The sequence below is a fragment of the Gorilla gorilla genome, chromosome 20 (assembly GCF_029281585.2).
Source record: "Gorilla gorilla gorilla isolate KB3781 chromosome 20, NHGRI_mGorGor1-v2.1_pri, whole genome shotgun sequence".
NCBI classification, from domain to species: Eukaryota; Metazoa; Chordata; class Mammalia; order Primates; family Hominidae; genus Gorilla; species Gorilla gorilla.
Genome location: NC_073244.2, coordinates 69,844,355 through 69,863,152, shown reverse-complemented (window position 1 = coordinate 69,863,152; position 18,798 = coordinate 69,844,355). Strand labels below are relative to the sequence as shown.

General features: G+C 46.4%; 2 protein-coding genes across 7 annotated transcripts in view; both read right to left on the bottom strand.

Annotated features, from left to right (window-relative positions):
- Nucleotides 1-2,622, bottom strand: part of ZNF586 (zinc finger protein 586) — a 49,661-nt gene extending 47,039 nt beyond the window's left edge. Inside the window, exon 1 of the mRNA XM_063701725.1 lies at nucleotides 2,556-2,622. The gene's annotated coding sequence lies outside the window, so the exon portion shown is untranslated. The remainder of the gene's footprint in view (nucleotides 1-2,555) is intronic.
- Nucleotides 1-14,478, bottom strand: part of ZNF776 (zinc finger protein 776) — a 61,517-nt gene extending 47,039 nt beyond the window's left edge. For 2 of the 6 annotated variants that reach the window (XR_010132073.1, XR_010132074.1), the window contains exons 1-3: nucleotides 14,181-14,457; nucleotides 10,354-10,480; nucleotides 2,556-6,257 (exon numbers count right to left, since the gene is read on the bottom strand). Coding sequence is in view for 3 of the 6 variants with exons in the window: in XM_004061562.5 (XP_004061610.2) it covers nucleotides 4,861-6,257; nucleotides 10,354-10,480; nucleotides 14,181-14,213 (1,557 nt within the window). In the remaining 3 variants the exon portion in view is untranslated. Of the gene's footprint in view, nucleotides 1-1,403; nucleotides 6,258-10,353; nucleotides 10,481-14,180 lie in introns of those variants that run through there. The other 4 variants (XR_010132075.1, XM_031004117.3, XM_004061562.5 and 1 more) reach the window with 4 other exon arrangements.
- Nucleotides 14,479-18,798: the final 4,320 nt, after the last annotated feature.

Genomic DNA, 18,798 nt, shown 5'->3' with positions numbered 1-18,798 from the left:
CCAGCTGACCAAGAGGTGCTCAGGTCCAACCATCCCCAACTTATCGGCAAGAATGTCCTGCACTGATCAGGTCTGACTTCCCTAGGGCTAAAGTGTGTTAGGGAAGCAAGGCGAACCTTGAAATATGGGCGTGTCTAGCTGTGCTCCACTAGAGATGCTCCCACCCCAAATCCTCTGGGCTCTGCACTGGCTGGAGTTCTGTCCCTACCACTTCTCTAAGCAGCTCTCCCTGCCAGCTCAAGTGTTCATGGGGGTCACTGAGTCTCCTGCTGGCAGGTTTCCAAAGTTTCTTTGTGCTGAGCTGCCTTTAGCTGGAGGACCAGTAACACAAGTACCCCTGTGCCACCACCAATGGGACTATGTGGGGTCAGACCTGTAGCCAGCAGAGAACTGGGTGCTGCCCAAGGCTCATACTGACCACTTCCTGGCTACTCCATGTTTGTTCAAGGCCCTAGGACTCTACAATCAGCAGGGGGCAAAACCAGCGAGGTTTATGTCCTCCCTTCAGAGTGGCAAGCTCCTCCCCATCCTAGGCACATTCAGAAAAGCCATCTGCGAGCCAGAGCCTGTAGTGGGAAACCTTAGGAATCTATCTGGTGTTCTACTGCAGGTGAACTGGCAACCAAGCCATAAGACAAAGTCCTTCTCACTCTTCCCTCCTGTTTTCACAAGCAGAGGTGTCTCTCCCCATGGTCCTCACCAGTCCAGGACTGTGGGACTCACAGGCTTGTGGTGAGTGCTGCCAGGCTTGGGACACTGTTCAGGGCAGTGGGCTTTCCTCTGGCCATCCAAGACCCAAGGCCTGAAATTAGGGACCCTAAGAGCCTACTTGGTGCTCTACCCTACTGTGGCCAAACTGGTATCTAAGCTGTAAGACAAAGTCTTCTTTACTCTTCTGTTTCTCAAGCAGGAGTCATTCCTGAAAGCCATCACAGCTGGGAATGTGCTGGGTCACACCTGAAGCCAGCGTCTGAGTCTCACCAATGGCACATGGTGAGTACTGCCTGTGTATTACTGCTGATTATTCAGGGCCCAATGACTCTTTAGTCAGCAGGTGATGGATGCTCCCAGGACTGGATCCTCCCTTTCAAAGAAGTGGGTTCTCTTCTAGCCCAGGGTATATCTAGAAATGTCATTTAGAGCTAGGGCCTAGAATAGGGGCCTCAGCCTGATGCCCTATCCTACTGTAGCTGAGCTGGAACAAGTTCCAAGACAAAGTTTTCTTTATTCTTCCCTCTCCTCTCCTCAAGTGGAGGGAAGGAGTCTCTCTTGGAGCTGTAAGCTGTGCGGCCTGGAGTTGGGAGAGGGGTATACATTCATCTACCATGTGAGTTGGGCACTGCACACCAAGGCATTCAAACAAGAGAAATGAAACCTTATCTATATGAAGAATTGCATTCAAATGTGCTTAACAAGCAGTTTTATTCCTAACAGACAAAAATAAGAAGCAATAACATATCCATAAGCAGATGAATTCAAATACAGTGATTTCCATAGCATGTCATATTCTAAGATAAAAAGAATGAACTACTCATATATCATGATTGATGAATGTCAAAATATGCATCCCTGCTATGTGAAATAAAAATAATAATAAAGAAAAAAGAAGAACATCTAAATAAATAGGGCTCAGGAGAGTACTCAGGTATGAAAAGAGGAAACATGTTATATCAGTCATATAAAATTCCAGAAAATTGACATTAATCTACTGTTAAGCAAATATTGTAATTCAGTGATTGTCTGGAGGATGGAGAGGCCAGAGAGAAAGATAGTATTTATTTTTTAAGAGACAGGGTCTTACTATGGGACCCAGGCTAGTCTCAAACTTCTTACCTCAAGCAATACTCCCACGCTGGACTCCCAAAGTGTTGGGATAACAGGCATGAGTCACCATGCCCAGTCTTATTACAGCTTTAAAAATTTAATTTGAAAGAACTATCTGGATTTAACATTATTTTTGACAAATAGGTTATGTGATTTTACATTGACTCTCCTAACTCTCATCACGCCCTAAGGGGGGCAATTAGCCTGTGTGATACCAAATACTTAGGAGCCAGGAAGATCATTTAATCACCTGATTAAATTGGAATGCTGGCTGGTTGCAAAGGCCACATCACTGGACTAAGAGATTTCCTTTCTCCCTATCCTCTTCCTCCTACTAATTCAGGGATGGCTTTTTGGTATGCAGCCCAGATAGGCTACAGAAATCCACAAAACCTTTAGATTTAGTCTGACAATGACCTAAGTTACACTACATTCATAATTATGGAGGTCCTGAAAATTTCTGTACCTGCTTGTCCATCACAGACATAGTGACTGAATCATTGTGGATGCCTTTTTAAAAAAAGTATATCCCAACTATTCTGTTGCAGTCTGCTTCACTACCTAGAAATGCTAATTCTACAAAAATTATTTTTGGGCTGGGCATGGTGGCTCACACCTGTAATCCTAGTGCTTTCAAGGGCGTATGCTAGAGGATTACTTGAGGCCAGGAGTTGAACATCAGTCAGGGTAAAATAGCAAAACCCTATCTCTATAAAAAACTCTTAAATTACCTGGGCTAATCTCAGGTACTCGGGAGGCTGAGGCAGGAGGATCACTTGAGCCCAGGAGTTTGAGGCCGCAGTGAGGTATGACCATGCCAGTGTATTCCAGCCTGAGTTTCAGAGTGACATCATGTCCCTAAAAAAATAAAAATTAAAGAATTATGATTTCTTCCTCCAGGCTTATAATGTAGGACACTATCCTACAGAATTCTGGACTTCAGGACACATGAATGCACTGTAGGACTTGAGAACAGATTTCCCTCACCAGTACTGAGCAGAATGCAATATCCGTTATAAACAAGAGAATAATTTTGTGCTGTTCTCAGAAGCACCAAAGTGTGTCACTAAAACTGTCCCCTACTCAGGTTGATTTATGAAAACACATATTATTGCACTATTTCATCTAAAAATAAAGATCACAAAGCCCTGAAGTCTTTATTTGGAGGCCTCAGGCAGCCATCCAAACTAGGCCACAAATGCAGAGCTATATTCTGCCTTCATACTGTTCCCTAAGAGTCACACAGTTTAGTAACCCCAACAAACTTTCATGGTACCAGAATCCTTCATGGTACCAGAACCATGTTGTATCTAAGACACACAATGCAGTGAGTATACAATTCACACAATACAGTCAATACAATTCCCAAGATTGAAGGAAGCTTAAATAAGGACTTCATCATAGCAGAAACTAGAATAATGAGAGGCAGCTTGTACTTGGGTTGGTGAGTTAGAGGCTGGAAAATTCCATTTTAAGAATCATGACAATCATGAGATTCCTAGGAAAGACAGCCCATCTTGTCAAGTAATCAGAAAAATTCTCTAGGCCAAGCTGGTCCAACCCGCAGCTTGTGGGCCGCATGTGTCTCAGGACAGCTTTGAATGCAGCCCAACACAAATTCGTAAACTTTCTTAAAACATTATGAGGGTTTTTGTGTGATTTTTTAAAAAAGTTCATCAGCTATCATTAGTATTAATGTATTTCATATGCGGCACAAGACAATTCTTCTTCCAATGTGGACCAGGAAAGCCAAAAGATTGGACACTTCTGCTCTAGGCCAGAACTGAGTCAGGTCCATGGCCCAACTCTTCATAGAGAAATGAGAAAGGAACGAGTGCAGAGGCTACTCAAAAATCCCACTGCTGAATGGGAGACAACTTGAACTTTTTTTCTGGAATATGATGGAGTGCATGAGTGATGCACTGTAGGTACCTGCCAAGTGGTAGAGATGAAATGGCTTTTGCCAGAGACCTAAGAATGAAATAAATCTGGCAAGGACATACGCAGGATAAGAAATGCAATACAGCTCCCATATACCTGGAATTTATGCAGCTATTGGACATATGACATTCAATATAGGTTGATGGTGTCCTCATAAGGGCTCTCTCCCACAGTTACACTGGACAAGAAGTAATATTCCCACACATCTATGTTATTTTTCTCCTGTCAACATTCTGGTATCCAGTGAAAGAAGAGTGAAGCCCTCGCAAATGCTCTGCACTCAAAAGGCACTTCCACAGCAGGAGCTTGTCTGTGCATAATATGTTAGACATTTAGATAAAGAATGTGCCATATTTGTCACACCATAAAGCCTTGATCCAGTGTGAACTCTGATTTTGAAGGAGCATAAAGGTTTGACTAATCAATTTTCCAAATTTACTTCACTGAGGGCTTTCTCTAGTGTGAACTTGCAGGGCAGAGCTTCTAGTGAATGTCTTTCCATATTTGCTACACTGTTGAGGCCTTTCTCTAGCATGAACTCTCCTGTGTTTAATGAAACCAGAGTTTTCCCACAAAGGATTTTCTACTAGCTGCTCTCATAAGGCTTTGTCCAGTGTGAACTCTTACGAACATGGAGCACAGAGCTGTGTGGAAATGATTTCTCACATTTATTATGTGAGAAATTATTATGTGGCCTTTCTCCATTGTAAATTATCTGATGAATAGTAATGCAGCTCTTCTGGCTAAATAATTTTACAAATTCCCTACAGTCATGGCCTTTCTCAACTGTGAACTCAGTAGTGTTCAGTGAGGTGGGACTTCTTGTTAGGTAATTTCCCAAATTCCCCATAACTATAGGGTCTTTCTCCAGTGTGACCCTTCTGGTATTTAGTGAGGTAAAACTTCTATGTACAGGATTTCATACATTCTCTACACTCAGAAAGCCTTTCCCCAGTGTGATCTTGCTATTGTTGAATGAGGCCAACCTTTTGGCTAGATGATTTTGCACATTCTCCACACTCATAAGCGCTTTCCAGTGTGATCTCACGAATGTTGAATGAGGGTGCTCTTTTTACCAACAGATCTGCCAAATTTTCAACACTCATGATGTCTTTCTCCCGTGTGAACTCGTTGATGTTTAATGAGGTTTCCCTTTTGACGAAAACACTTTCCACATTCTCCACACTCATGTGGCCTTTCTCCAGAGTGAATCTGCTGATGTCGAATGAGACTGCCCTTTTGATGAAAACATTTCCCACATTCTCCACATTCATGTGGCCTTTCTCCAGAGTGGATCTGCTGATGTTGAATGAGACTGCCCTTTTGATGAAAACATTTCCCACATTCTCTACACTCATATGGCCTTTCTCCAGTGTGAACTCTCTGGTGTTCAGTGAGGTGTGACTTGTACCTAAATGATTTCCTACATTCTTTACACTCATAGGGTCTTTCTCCAGTGTGAACTCTCTGGTGTTCCTTTAGGTGGGAGTTACTCCTAAATAACTTCCCACATGCCGTACACTCAAAAGGCCTTTCTCCAGTGTGAACTCGCTGATGCTGAATGAGGTTGCACTTGTGATTAAACGATTTCCCACATTCTCCACACTGATAAGGTCTTTCTCCAGTGTGAACTCGCTGGTGGTGAACAAGGCTGCGCTTATGGCTAAAAGATTTCCCACATTCGTCACATTCATAAGGTCTTTCTCCAGTGTGAACTCGCTGATGGTCAACAAGACTGTGCTTATGACTAAAAGATTTATCACATTCTCCACACTCATAAGGTCTTTCTCCAGTGTGAACTCTCTGGTGTTCAGTGAGGTGGGCCTTATACCAAAATGATTCATCACATTGTCCACACTGATAAGGTCTTTTTCCAGTGTGAACTCCCTGATGATTATTAAAACTATTACTTTTGCTAGTGAATTTCCCAGAATCACTGCATACATAAGGTCCTTCTCTAGGGAGAAGTCTCTGGTGAAGGACAAGTGAGTGTTTGTTGCTAAAGGGTATTGTGGACTCTCCACAGATGTAAGGAGTTTTTCCACCCTGAAGGGGTATCCCATGCTTAGTTTCAAAGTTTGACTTCCCTGAAGTGTGAATGTCCTCTTGTTGGAGTAATCTCAAGCTGGACAAAAAGTCTTTCCCAACCTCATGAAAGATAAATGGCTCATGTGACATATGGAATTTACAGTTCTTTACAAAAGATGTTCCCTTGGCATTGCTTCTGTACGATTTCTCTCCAATGTGCTGCTTCTGGTCTTGATGATGGTTTGCATCGTCATCCAATTTGTTTTCATATGCCCCAAACCCATTCAATTTCTGATTGTGTTGTGTTCCCTGGTGTAAGATACCTCCCAGGAGAGGGCCACACATTCCCCAGAGGTGGACCTTCTTGGTACATACACCTGTCCAATGTGTCCTGAGTGGGGACTCCTGTTGTATAGAAAGGGTCTGCTTAGAAGGTGTCTCGTCTTTTGCTCCATACCAACAACCTAAAAGAAATAAAATGCTGGTAAAACGCAAGGTACTTCCGAAGGGAAGTATTACTAAGCCATACCTGCTTTGTTGTACTTATATTTACTTGGGCCTAGACATATCCTTTTATATAGCACCCACATGCTTTATGAAGGTCCTTTAGATGTTTGCACAGGAAGGAATTGCCTCTGCTTCCTGTAGTGCATGTATTGTTGGTTCCTTCACATCATGTGGCCCCCTACATTCTGTAATCATTCTAACCCAGTAATATGAAGAAGACTTATCTTCAGCCTAAAGGCAACATTCTGTTTCTGCAATTATTTCCATGGAGTAATACCTCTGTTAGATACACTTGTTTGTGTGTCACAGGAAAATACAAGTACAACAAAGATACACTTGTTTGTGTGTCACAAGAAAATACGAGTACAACAAAGCAGCTGTTGGTCAGGTATGGCTTAGCAATGTGTACACACTTCCTAATACAAAATTCATATGCCAGTATTGGAGTCCACTGCAGATGGAAATGTGAGAAAAATGGGTCCAGGTGGGATCCAGAGATGTGAAGATTAGTCCTGGGCTGGCATCAGAGGAGAAGTGACAGGGTATAGAACGGTGAAGTCTGAAACTCTCAAGAATGGGGAAGACAGAAACAGCATATGGCTCATCATGTTGCCAGGTAAATACTTGTGAAATCGGAGGGACGTGGGGGGGTCAGCTCCCCGCCCGGCCAGCCGCCCCGTCCGGGAGGTGAGGGGCGCCTCTGCCCGGCCGCCCCTACTGGGAAGTGAGGAGCCCCTCTGCCCGGCCAGCTGCCCCGTCTGGGAGGGAGGTGGGGGGGTCAGCCCCCCGCCCGGTCAGCCGCCCCGTCCGGGAGGAGAGGGGAGCCTCTGCCCAGCCGCCCCTACTGGGAAGTGAGGAGCCCCTCTGCCCGGCCAGCCACCCCATCCGGGAGGGAGGTGGGGGGGTCAGCCCTCCGCCCGGCCAGCCGCCCCGTCCGGGAGGGAGGTGGGGGGGTCAGCCCCCTGCCCGGCCAGCCACCCCGTCCGGGAGGGAGGTGGGGGGGTCAGCCCCCCGCCCGGCCAGTCGCCCCGTCTGGGAGGGAGGTGTGGGTGTCAGCCCCCCGCCTGGCCAGCCGCCCCGTCCGGGAGGAGAGGGGAGCCTCTGCCCAGCCGCCCCTACTGGGAAGTGAGGAGCCCCTCTGCCCGGCCAGCCGCCCCATCCGGGAGGGAGGTGGTGGGGTCAGCCCTCCGCCCGGCCAGCCGCCCGGTCTGGGAGGGAGGTGGGGGGGTCAGCCCCCCGCCCGGCCAGCCGCCCCATCCGGGAGGGAGGTGGGGGGGTCAGCCCCCCACCCGGCCAGCCGCCCCGTCCGGGAGGTGAGGGGCGCCTCTGCCCGGCCGCCCCTACTGGGAAGTGAGGAGCCCCTCTGCCCGGCCAGCCGCCCCATCCGGGAGGGAGGTGGGGGGGTCAGCCCTCCGCCCGGCCAGCCGCCCCGTCCGGGAGGGAGGTGGGGGGGTCAGCCCTCTGCCCGGCCAGCCGCCCCGTCCGGGAGGGAGGTGGGGGGGGTCAGCCCCCCGCCCGGCCAGCCGCCGCGTCCGGGAGGGAGGTGGGGGTGTCAGCCCCCCACCCGGCCAGCCGCCCCGTCCGGGAGGTGAGGGGAGCCTCTGCCCGGCCGCCCCTACTGGGAAGTGAGGAGCCCCTCTGCCCGGCCAGCCGCCCCGTCCGGGAGGGAGGTGGGGGGGTCAGCCCTCTGCCCGGCCAGCCGCCCCGTCCGGGAGGTGAGGGGCGCCTCTGCCCGGCCACCACTACTGGGAAGTGAGGAGCTCCTCTGCCCAGCCACCACCCCGTCTGGGAGGTGTGCCCGGCAGCTCATTGAGAACGGGCCATGATGACAATGGCGGTTTTGTGGAGTAGAAACGGGGTAGAGGTGGGGAAAAGATTGAGAAATCGGATGGTTGCCGTGTCTGTGTAGGGGGAGGTAGACATGGGAGACTTTTCATTTTGTTCTGTACTAAGAAAAATTCTTCTGCCTTGGGATCCTGTTGATCTGTGACCTTACCCCCAACCCTGTGCTCTCTGAAACATGTGCTGTGTCCACTCAGGGTTAAATGGATTAAGGGCGGTGCAAGATGTGCTTTGTTAAACAGATGCTTGAAGGCAGCATGCTCGTTAAGAGTCATCACCACTCCCTAATCTCAAGTACCCAGGGACACAAACACTGCGGAAGGCCGCAGGGTCCTCCGCCTAGGAAAACCAGAGACCTTTGTTCACTTGTTTATCTGCTGACCTTCCCTCCACTATTGTCCTGTGACCCTGCCTAATCCCCCTCTGTGAGAAACACCCAAGAATGATCAATAAAAAATATACATATATATAAAAAAAAAATATTATGAGATTTTTTGCAAAGAAAAAAAAAAAATACTTGTGAAATCGGAGAGCTTCTAGTATGACTTTCCTAAATCCCTAATGTTATGTCTTCCTCCAGGGTGTTACTCCTCAGAGGTGGCCTCCCTCTGGGCCCATCATGCTGAGCCTGGGTTTAGCTGCAACTTCCGGATCACTGAGAACTCTCAGTCCCACTGCAAAGATATACATGGAATTTACAGGAGACATGGATGACATAAAGAATAAGAGAAAGACAAGAGAGAAGAATAGCCAACCAACAGTTCAGAAAAAATCAGCACATGATAGCCCATAGGAAAGAAAACTAAATACTACAAAGATAATTTTTGGCCAGGTGCAGTGGCTCACACCTATAATCCCAGCACTGTGGGAGGCCAAACTGGAAGGACTACTTGACCCTAGGAGTTCAAGACCAACCTGGGTAACATAATGAGACACCATCTCTACAAAACAAACAAATGAGGCTGGGCACGGTGGCTCACGCCTGTAATCCCAGCACTTCGGGAGCCCGAGGCGGGTGGATCACAAGGTCAGGAGATCGAGACCATCCTGGCTAACACGGTGAAACCCCGTCTCTACTAAAAATACAAAAAAATTAGCCAGGTGTGGCAGCATGTGCCTGTGGTCCCAGCTACTCGGGAGGCTGAGGCAGGAGAATGGTGTGAACCTGGGAAGCGGAGGTTGCAGTGAGCCGAGATTGGGCCACTGCACTCCAGCCTGGGTGGCAGAGCAAGACTCCGTCCCAAAAAAAAAAAAAAAACCAAAACCAAAAACACAAATGAACAAAAATTAGTTGGGCAGGGTGGCATGCTCCTGTAGTCCCAGCTACTTAGGAGTCAGGTGGGAGGATTACTTGAGCCCAGAAGGTTGAGAATGAAGTGAACCATGATTGCATCAGTAGACTGCAGCCTGGATGACAGTGAAACCCTGTCTGAAAAAAAAAAAAACAAAAAAGCAAAAAATACTCAGGGCACACTGGCTCATGCTTGTAATCCCAGCACTTTGGGAGGATGAGGTGGGAGGATCACGTGAGGTTGGGAGTCAGAGACCAGCCTGGGCAATACAGCCAGACCTCATCTCTATTAAAAATAAAAATTAGTGGGATGTGGTGGCAGACGCCTCTAGTCCGAGTTACTCCAGAGGCTGAGGAAGGAGGATTGCTTGAGCCTGGGAGATTGAGGCTACAGTAAGCTATGATCGCAGCACTGCACTCCAGCCTGGGTGACAGAGTAAGACTTTGAAAACAAAACAGAACAAAACAAAACAAACAAGATAATTTATAAGGAGGGTCTTGCAAGAACAACCTATGGTGCATGTAAGTATTGAGAATATCAGTGATGGGAGGAATTCCTAGCACAGGCAGTCATGAATAAATGTCACCTAGAGCAAGGAAGCAGAACCTGTGCATACCAGTCTCTGATCTAGAAAAATTACTCAACAGCCAGAGGGCAAGCAAGGTGGGATGCATTATGGTGCCTGTAAAGCTCCTTCTCTGGGAGCTTGCAGCAAAGCAGGTGTTGGGGCTGCTCAAGGAGAAGAGAGGGCAGTGCACACACCTCAGTCCTACATACCACATAGAACCTACCCAGGGAACTAACAGAGGAACCTGTGCCCAGGCTCCTGAAGTGAGGAAAACAGTCTTGCCATGGGGAAAAAAAGATGGGGACAGACAGACAATAGCTGAGGTCACAGAGAAGAGTGTGAGTGCCTTACCTAGAGAAGATATAAGTGTCAGGTTCTCCAGCATCACATCATGATAAAGGCATCTCTGAGCCTCACTAAGGAGACTCCATTCCTCCTGGGAAAAGTTCACAGCCACATCTTCAAAGGTCACAGTGCCCTGCCATGATGATGACAGATGAAACCACAAACACTCCATATGCTCATCCACTTATCCACCCTTGCCCTTCCTCCTCCCAAGGTCCTAAACTACAAGGAGAAACTAGGCCCACTGGTGTCACTATCTTCTCATGGGCTCACTGGTCATGGTGTACAGCCATCAGCCACAAGAAGTGGGTGAACCAATAGATTTCTATGTTTTGGTGCTGATATAAAGCGGTCCATACCTCCTGATAGCCAATGCCCCTGGTAGAGATGAAGTCATGTAAATCCCAATGCAGCATCCTCAGTCTATCAGACATACTCCTTCTCTAAATACACATCATTCCTTTTTTTTGCTTTTTTTTTTTTTTTTTTTTTTGAGATAGGGTTTCACTCCTGTTGCCCAGGCTGGAGTGCAATGACATAATCTCAGCTCTCTGCAACCTCTGTCTACTGGGCTCGAGTAATTCTCTGGCCTTAGCCTCCCGAGTAGATGGGATACAGGTGCATGCCACCGTGCCAGCTAATTTTTTTTTTTTTGTATTTTTGGTAGAGAGGTTTCACTATGTTGCCCAGGTTAGTCTCGAAATCCTGAGCTCAAGTGATTCACCCACCTCAGCCTCCCAATGTGCTGGGATTACAGGCATGAGCCACTGTGCTAGGCCAAAATACACATCATTCTTTAGACTGCACAGACACATGCCCATGGCCACCCCCACTAAACTGCCTCCCACATTGGCCTCTGCCTCCCCACAAGTTAAAGTATGTTTATACCCTCTTCTTCCTTCTACCAGTAAGGGTGAGATTTTCACCTTACAGTTATATTAATGACCAAACACATGACATCAAACACTAGACAGGTGCTATAAATATGTTTAAAAATCAAATACACTCAAAGTCTAGAAGAGGACATCCCTCATCATGAAGGACCACATAGGGGTTGCACTATGGATAAGAGTGCATAACCAGAAACTATGATATGCAAGCTTTTAAAATGAAGAGGGTGTGATGACCCCCGAATCCCTTAGGAGGATGCAACTGGCTTGTTTGAATAACACTGTGGGTAAGGATAAAATTGAAACTCACTACAAAGTATAATAACCAGGAATTCTGCCTGGTCTCCCTAATAAAAGGATTATTAGGCCATGCTGATTATTATCTAAAAGAGCCTAGTGGGAAGGGAATTGGTTCTCAGGTCATTTGAGGTCATACCAATATCACTAGATGTCAAGGTGACACATCATATTGGGCCTCCATTTTTGGCTTTATACCACAATATGGCTGACAGCATCCAATATGCTTCACATATTCAAACAGGATCCAATAATAACACAAAATGACCATGGTTCCCATTAGCAGTGGTAGTCCCTAATAATTCTATGAATGCCTCCTTGCATTACTCCACATCCATGCAAAACCACATGTAACTTCAGATATCCATGGTCTTATTCCACTTCTGTGCTGCAATGGCTTACCCTTCAGCAACACGGACCAACTTCCATTCACCTAATACCATTGCCATTTAAAGACCAGTCCTGGATGGGCATGGTGGTTCACACCTGTAATCCTAGCACTTTGGGAGGCTGAGGCAGGTGGATCATGAGGTCAGGAGTTCGAGACCAGCCTGGCCAATATGGTGAAATCACATCTCTACTAAAAATACAAAAAAAAATTAGTGGGGCGTGGTGGCACGCAACTGTATTCTCAGCTACCGGGAGGCTGAGGCAGGAGAATCATTTGAACCTGGGAGGTGGAGGTTGTAATGAGCCAAGATTGCGCCACTATACACCAGTACACCAGCCTGGGCGACAGAGTGAGACACCATCTCAAAAAAAAAAAAAAAAAGTCCTGTTTTTAATCCATTTAAGGCCCAAGACCTACTGTCACAGATGACCATATTTCTCCCTGAGCATATTCAGCACGTGTAATGAAACCCCCCACACACTACCAAAGTCATCTCAAATCTTGATTGCACAGAGTGGTAAATAAGTACCACTCTGGCCTAAGTGTCATCTTCCCTCAATTTGACTATACTTCTGCATATATCTATTTCATGTCTATTCTCTCCTTGAAAGTCTATGTCCCCTGTCAAATTATGCTGACAGGTATACCCTACCATCATGGTCACTTACCTACCTCTCCAGTGTTTAGGAAGCCCAGTAACATTACCCAGGGACCCAAGCAACAGATGCAGTCCTCATCATTCAACCACTGCTTTCTGGTCCCCTAAAAGATTTACCACCAGAATCTGAAGTGTGTTCTCCTTAATGTGACCCATGGCTCACTCACCATAGCATACACATTAGCTACCATATATTAGATGTCTCCAGTGTCAATCCCTTTCCAGATACCCCAACCTGCATGTCCATAGCCATTTGATGCCTACACTTATTCGTCTCTGACTCTTCATATGGCTATAACAGTCATCCTGATATTTGCATAATATTCTAATTATGTTTATTACCAACATGCTCATCTCAGCTGATGCAGCTTCCTTAGCTACAGCTACTAAGACCAAAAACCTCGGGCTCCTGATTGCTCTCTTCATGCCCTTACTTTGCGTATTAGGAAACCTAGATGCTTGTTACAAAATATCAACTTTGAATCCAGCCACATCTCCTTAGCCATGAATCTTAGTCTGTTAACCCTCACTTGGATTACGGCAAAAGCCTCAACTCTCATCTTATTTCCTCCTCTCTCAACCCCACAGTCTGTTCTCCACTGTAGAGCCAGAGGAGACTACAGCCAGATGAAACTGTGGCAACATCACCTCCTCCCTCTGGTCAGTTTCACCTCTAAGCATTTCACATCCTGGTACTAACTCCTGGGTTAACCTTCCAAGTATGTTTATACTGGTTGACAGAAATGGGAATACCTCCATATATCCTGTGTCACAGACTTAGGATCCTGGGTTTAAGGTTCCTCCAGGGTTCCCATATCAAAAAACTTAAAAAAAAAAAAAAAAGGTACCTAAGAATCCCAGGACATCCCAATCTAAAGAGCATGTGGATAGGAGTTAGGGCCAGTGAGGGAATAACACCCTCCGCTTCCCTGCGGAGGTTCCGCAAGTGCTTCTGCAGCCCGGAGTTCCTGAGAGGAGAGGCACAAGCTACAAGAATGTATCCCTGATGAGATTTGATAAGCTCAGGCCTCCCTGAACTCTTTCTTGGCCCTGTAACTAGGTAAACGCGAGTTGGTTGTCTGAACTGAGCGCCTCAGTACAAAATGTCATCTCTTAGCACCTATCTGATCTGTAGAGGTTGAACAAGAATTCAACCTCCCAGGGCCCGAAAGTCATCCCCTGTGTTCTTTTTCGACTGGACTTTCGGAAACCTTTAAAGCCTGGACATTGATCTTTTCCTTCCTTTGTTGGAAGCTGTCCATGGCTTCCAGCATTCTCAGGGTGAATACACAGTCCTCAGCCTGCTCTTCCAGGAGGAGCTCTGCCTCACACTTTGCTCCCGACAGGTGCCTGTGGACCCTAGGTTACGATCCTCTCGGCTCAGTTCATCTCCAGGCCTTTGCCCGCACCGCTCCCTGTGCCTGTAGCTCTCCCGAGCGCATCCCGCGGGTGTCAAAAACGGGGGCCCACAGAGAGCGCCTCAGTGACCCGACGCCGGGTTCAGGCTGTAGAACCTTGAGCAGGCGCCGCTTCCTCTCTGCTTTTGGACTTAGGTAAAGATGAGGTGACCTGAGGGCACGGAAGACGCCACAATTACCTGAGCCGGGGGCCTCGGCGCGGCCGCCGCCATCCGACTGGGTGGGGAAAGCGGGGTAGAAAGGAGGGGGCGAGCAGTTGCAGGTACCCGGGCACGGTGGTCCCGATCCCGGCCTTGGTGCGGGTCACGCCTAGCGCCTTTAAGGAGCTGCAGAGCAGCCTCTGTGCAGTCGGGACAACGTCTCGTCTCCACCTTCTGGGTTCAGTCACTTCTACACGACCCAACACTCCGCGGTCTCTCACTGGAAAATACACCCAACACCAATCAAAATGGCCACTAGTAGAGGACGCCGGAAGTCCCACCTTTATACTGTTTCCGCGGAAACGCCTTTACTTTGAGCCTTCATTGGCTCTGACGCGCTGTCATTCGACGCAGAGATTTCTGGGTTATGTAGTTTCCTCAGGTTCCAAGACAGTTCCAAGGCGGTAAAGAAGGCCTTCTCAGAGGCGCTTGATTGCACAGAGTGGTGAATAAACACCACTCTGGCCTAAGTGTCATCTTCCCTCAATTTGACTATACTTCTGCATGTATCTATTTCATGTCTATTTTCTCCTTGAAAGTCTATATCCCCTGTCAAACTATGCTGTCAGGTATACCCTACCATCATGTTCACTTACTTGCAGGAAAGGCCCAGCTCCACCTCAGCGGTCTGTCCTTAAAGTGCATGTCCTTCTAGGGTAGAGGATAGTCTCACCTAGCCTTAGAACCCGTATTGAGATTTTTGGAGATTAGTGTCTGTAACTGATCACTCAAGTATTTGAAAAAATATTATTTTAGATTTTGGGGAACTCGAGCTCTCCAATGCTAAACTTATTATTTAGGATGCCCCCAAAGACTAAAAATCCAAATTATCATAACGTTTTGAACAGTCTTTCAGTCGCAAAATCCCGGTACTGGGAGCAGAGGCTGATAAACATTATTGTGTTATAAATTCACATGAATGCACTCTGAGGCATTAGAGTCAGTTTCTCAGTCTGTCAGGGACAAGAGAGAACTAATCCAGATAGGACAAGACAAGGAAGATAGAGGAGAAATGTTGTGTTCCCTAAAGCAGGAATACATGCTGAATCTCTGTCTGTGATTCCCACAGAAGACAACTCTCCTGCCTATAAAATCAATCATAGTGTCCAGTACGTTGAGCAACACTTTTATCCACTTAGTATCCCTCGCTTGAGATTCCAACTTATATTCAATTAATTCTGGATTAATTTATCTAAGATTTATCAATCTTACAGGAAGACCAATGAAAGAAATGCTATTTTGGTAGTGATAAATGGCTGCAGTTTTCAAAGGTGGAGCACGTATGCAGAAGATGCTCTCCACCTGTTGATATTGGTTGTGTCTTAAATCCAGGAGTTCATGTTATTGCTGGGAAGTGGCTATTCTTTATTTCTGTTTCCATGGCAAGGAGTGTTTTGCCTAATAAATTAATGTTATGGCTGGGATTACAGGCATGAGCCACCATACCTGGCTAATTTTGTATTTTTAGTAGAGACGGGGTTTCTCCATGTTGGTCAGGCTGGTCTCGAACTCTCAACCTCAGGTGATCCACCTGTCTCGGCCTCCCAAAGTGCTGGGATTAAAGGCATGAGCCACTGTGCCCGGCCGCTCAGTTCTTAAAAAACCCATGCCTTCTATGTTCAGGGAGAAGAGGCATTTAGAGCAAGAGCTTACTCATTCTCCATTTCTGCTCAGAAATAAAACTTGCTTGCCTTTTTTTTTTTTCCCCCCCAAATTGGGTGTTCTTTTTTTTGTGAACAATACAAAATAGGGAAAGAACTCAGTTTATTGGTAGTACAACTTAAAAAAAAAAAAAGCATGTTTAACATTCCAACTTTCATAGTCCCGTCAACTTTTACTTTATGTTCTAGTCCCAGGACTCTTCTCTCCAGACCATTTTACCCTTTCTTGTGCGGATGTCTTCAGGTTTCCACCCAGGGTTCAGGCCAGGAGACTTTGGCCTTTTTTCCAAGTGCTACCTTGATTAACCAGTCTAACCATCACCCTAGGCATTCCAGGTGGGGTTTCTCATTACATCTTTACCTTCTGGCTTTTAAAATTTATCCAAACTTCAGGAACTACAGCAACTTAGCTTAAGACCCTTTAATGTTGGGGGATCAACAGGAACTTCCTTTGGTCCACCCAACCTTCAATAGTGTTACATTCAGAATTTTGTTTTAATCCCATCAGTTTTTATTTTATTCATCTAATTTCCATCTAATAGCCATCTAAAGATTTCCACCATGCTGGGATGAGTATCATGATTTCCCCCTTTTCTTTTTCCTCTTAGTTTCATTCCTATCCATGTTTTCTTTATTTGTCTTATTTCTTTATAACTATTTAAAAATTTCTACCTTCCTGGAAGGAGCTATTTGACTCTCCCCTGTACCTTTCATCATTGTCTATCTTATTAATTAATCTAATGGTTTTATTAGCATCTGAAAGTCCCATAATAGGAAGCAAATTTGGTAAGACTGACTATAGCTCAATTTTGCAGCAGTAAGTTTACATAAGGTGCCCAAGAAGATGGGGTTCCCCAAACCAAGACATTTACCATGACCTGGATAATAAACATCTTCAGTAGGTAAATATTCCTATCATCATAATGCCAGTTCCACATGGCTTGCATGGGAAGCATATTAAGCTGGTTCATCTCGGGAGCCCCACTTGGCATTTATAGGGGGAGTCAGACAGTCCCGCTTTGCCGAGTAGACAGACTTTAGAGTAGCTTTTATACACCCACCCAGGCTGGCTGTTCCTTCAGGAATAAACTCTTGTGTGTGTGGATGATACATACCTATCTGCAATTGTTGAAGAGTGAGCTGTAGGTACTACATCAACCCAAACATGTTCTTCCACTCTGCATTATTTAAAACCAAAGATGTTTCCCCTAAGTTAGTTATTCTCACTATCCATGTTACTAAAGGTTCCTGAGGAAGCTGATGATACTGGTCTATAAAATGAAACAATTCCTCCACACTATTGATATAGAACCAGGCCTGTTCTGTCCATCTCACAGTATGCCAATCACTGAGATGATGAGTCTTGCAGCAGAGAAAGCATGTATTTACAAGGCTGCCAAGTGCAGAGGTGGGAGAACAGTTCTCAAATCTGCCTCTTTGATGATGGGATTTAGAGATATTTATGGGATAAAGAAGCCTGTCGGCCGGGCGCGGTGGCTCATGCCTGTAATCCCAGCACTTTGGGAGGCCAAGCCAGGCAGATCACAAGGTCAGGAGTTTGAGACTAGCCTGGCCAACATGGCGAAACCCCGTCTGTACTAAAAATACAAAAATTACCTGGGCATGGTGGCGGGGGTGGGGGCACCTGTAATCCTAGCTACTCAGGAGGCTGAGGCAGAAGAATTACTTGAACCCAGGAGGTGGAGGTTGCAGTGAGCCGAGATTGCGCCACTGCACTCCAGCCTGGGCAACACAATGAGACTCCATCTCAAAAAAAAAAAAAAATTGACCTGTTCTATCTCCAAAGTATGCCTGTATAAAGTTATTGATGCAAGAACATATTGTACCTTTTGTAATGGATTTTTCCAAATATATACACAAATACAAAGGACTATGTAACGAAGTCTCATGAATTCTTCCTCAATGATCCATTATTATTTATCATTGCATGGTGGTTTTTTGTTTTTTTTTTTTTTTGAGACGGAATCTCGCTCTGTGACCCAGGCTGGAGGAAGTGGCGTGATCTTCGCTCACTGCAAGCTCAGCCTCCCGGGTTCATGCCATTCTCCTCAGCCTCCCGAGTAGCTGGGACTACAGGCGCCCGCCACCACACCCGGCTAAGTTTTTGTATTTTTAGTAGAGATGGGGTTTCACTGTGTTAGCCAAGATGGTTTCGATCTCCTGACCTCATGATCTGCCCGCCTCGGCCTCCCAAAATGCTGGGATTACAGGCGTGAGCCACTGCGCCCGGCATTTTTTTTTTTTTTTGAGACAGAGTCTTGCTGTGTCGCCCAGGCTGGAGTGCAGTGATGCAATCTCAGTTTACTGCAACCTCCACCTCCTGGGTTCAAGCAATTCTCAGGGCTCAGCCTCCCAAGCAGCTGGGATTATAGTGCCATTAAGCCCGGCTAATTTTTTTTTTTTTTTTTCTTTGAGACGGAGTTTTGCTCTTGCTGCCCAGCGTGAAGTGCTATGGCACAATCCTGGCTCAACACAACCTCTGCCTCCCAGGTTCAAGCAATTCTCCTGCCTCAGCCTCCCGAGTAGATGGGATTATAGGCATGTGCCACAACGCCCGGCTAATTTGGTTTTTTTTGTTTTTTTTTTTTTTTTTAGTAGAGATAGGGTTTCTCCTGTCTCTACTAAAAAAAAACAAAAGGGTCAGGCTGGTCTCCAACTCCCAACCTCAGGTGATCCATCCACCTCGGCTCTCCAAAGTGCAGGGATTACAGGCATGAGCCCCCACATCTGACCTATTATCTATTCTTAAGTGTATTACTATGCTGTTTTACTTATAATCCTGATATCTCTCATTTTTGTTATTTTTGAGACGGAGTTTCTTGCTCTTGTTGTCAGGCTGGAGTGCAATAGCACCATCTCAGCTCACTGCAACCTCTGCCTCCTGGATTCAAGTGATTCTCCTGCCTCAGCCTCCC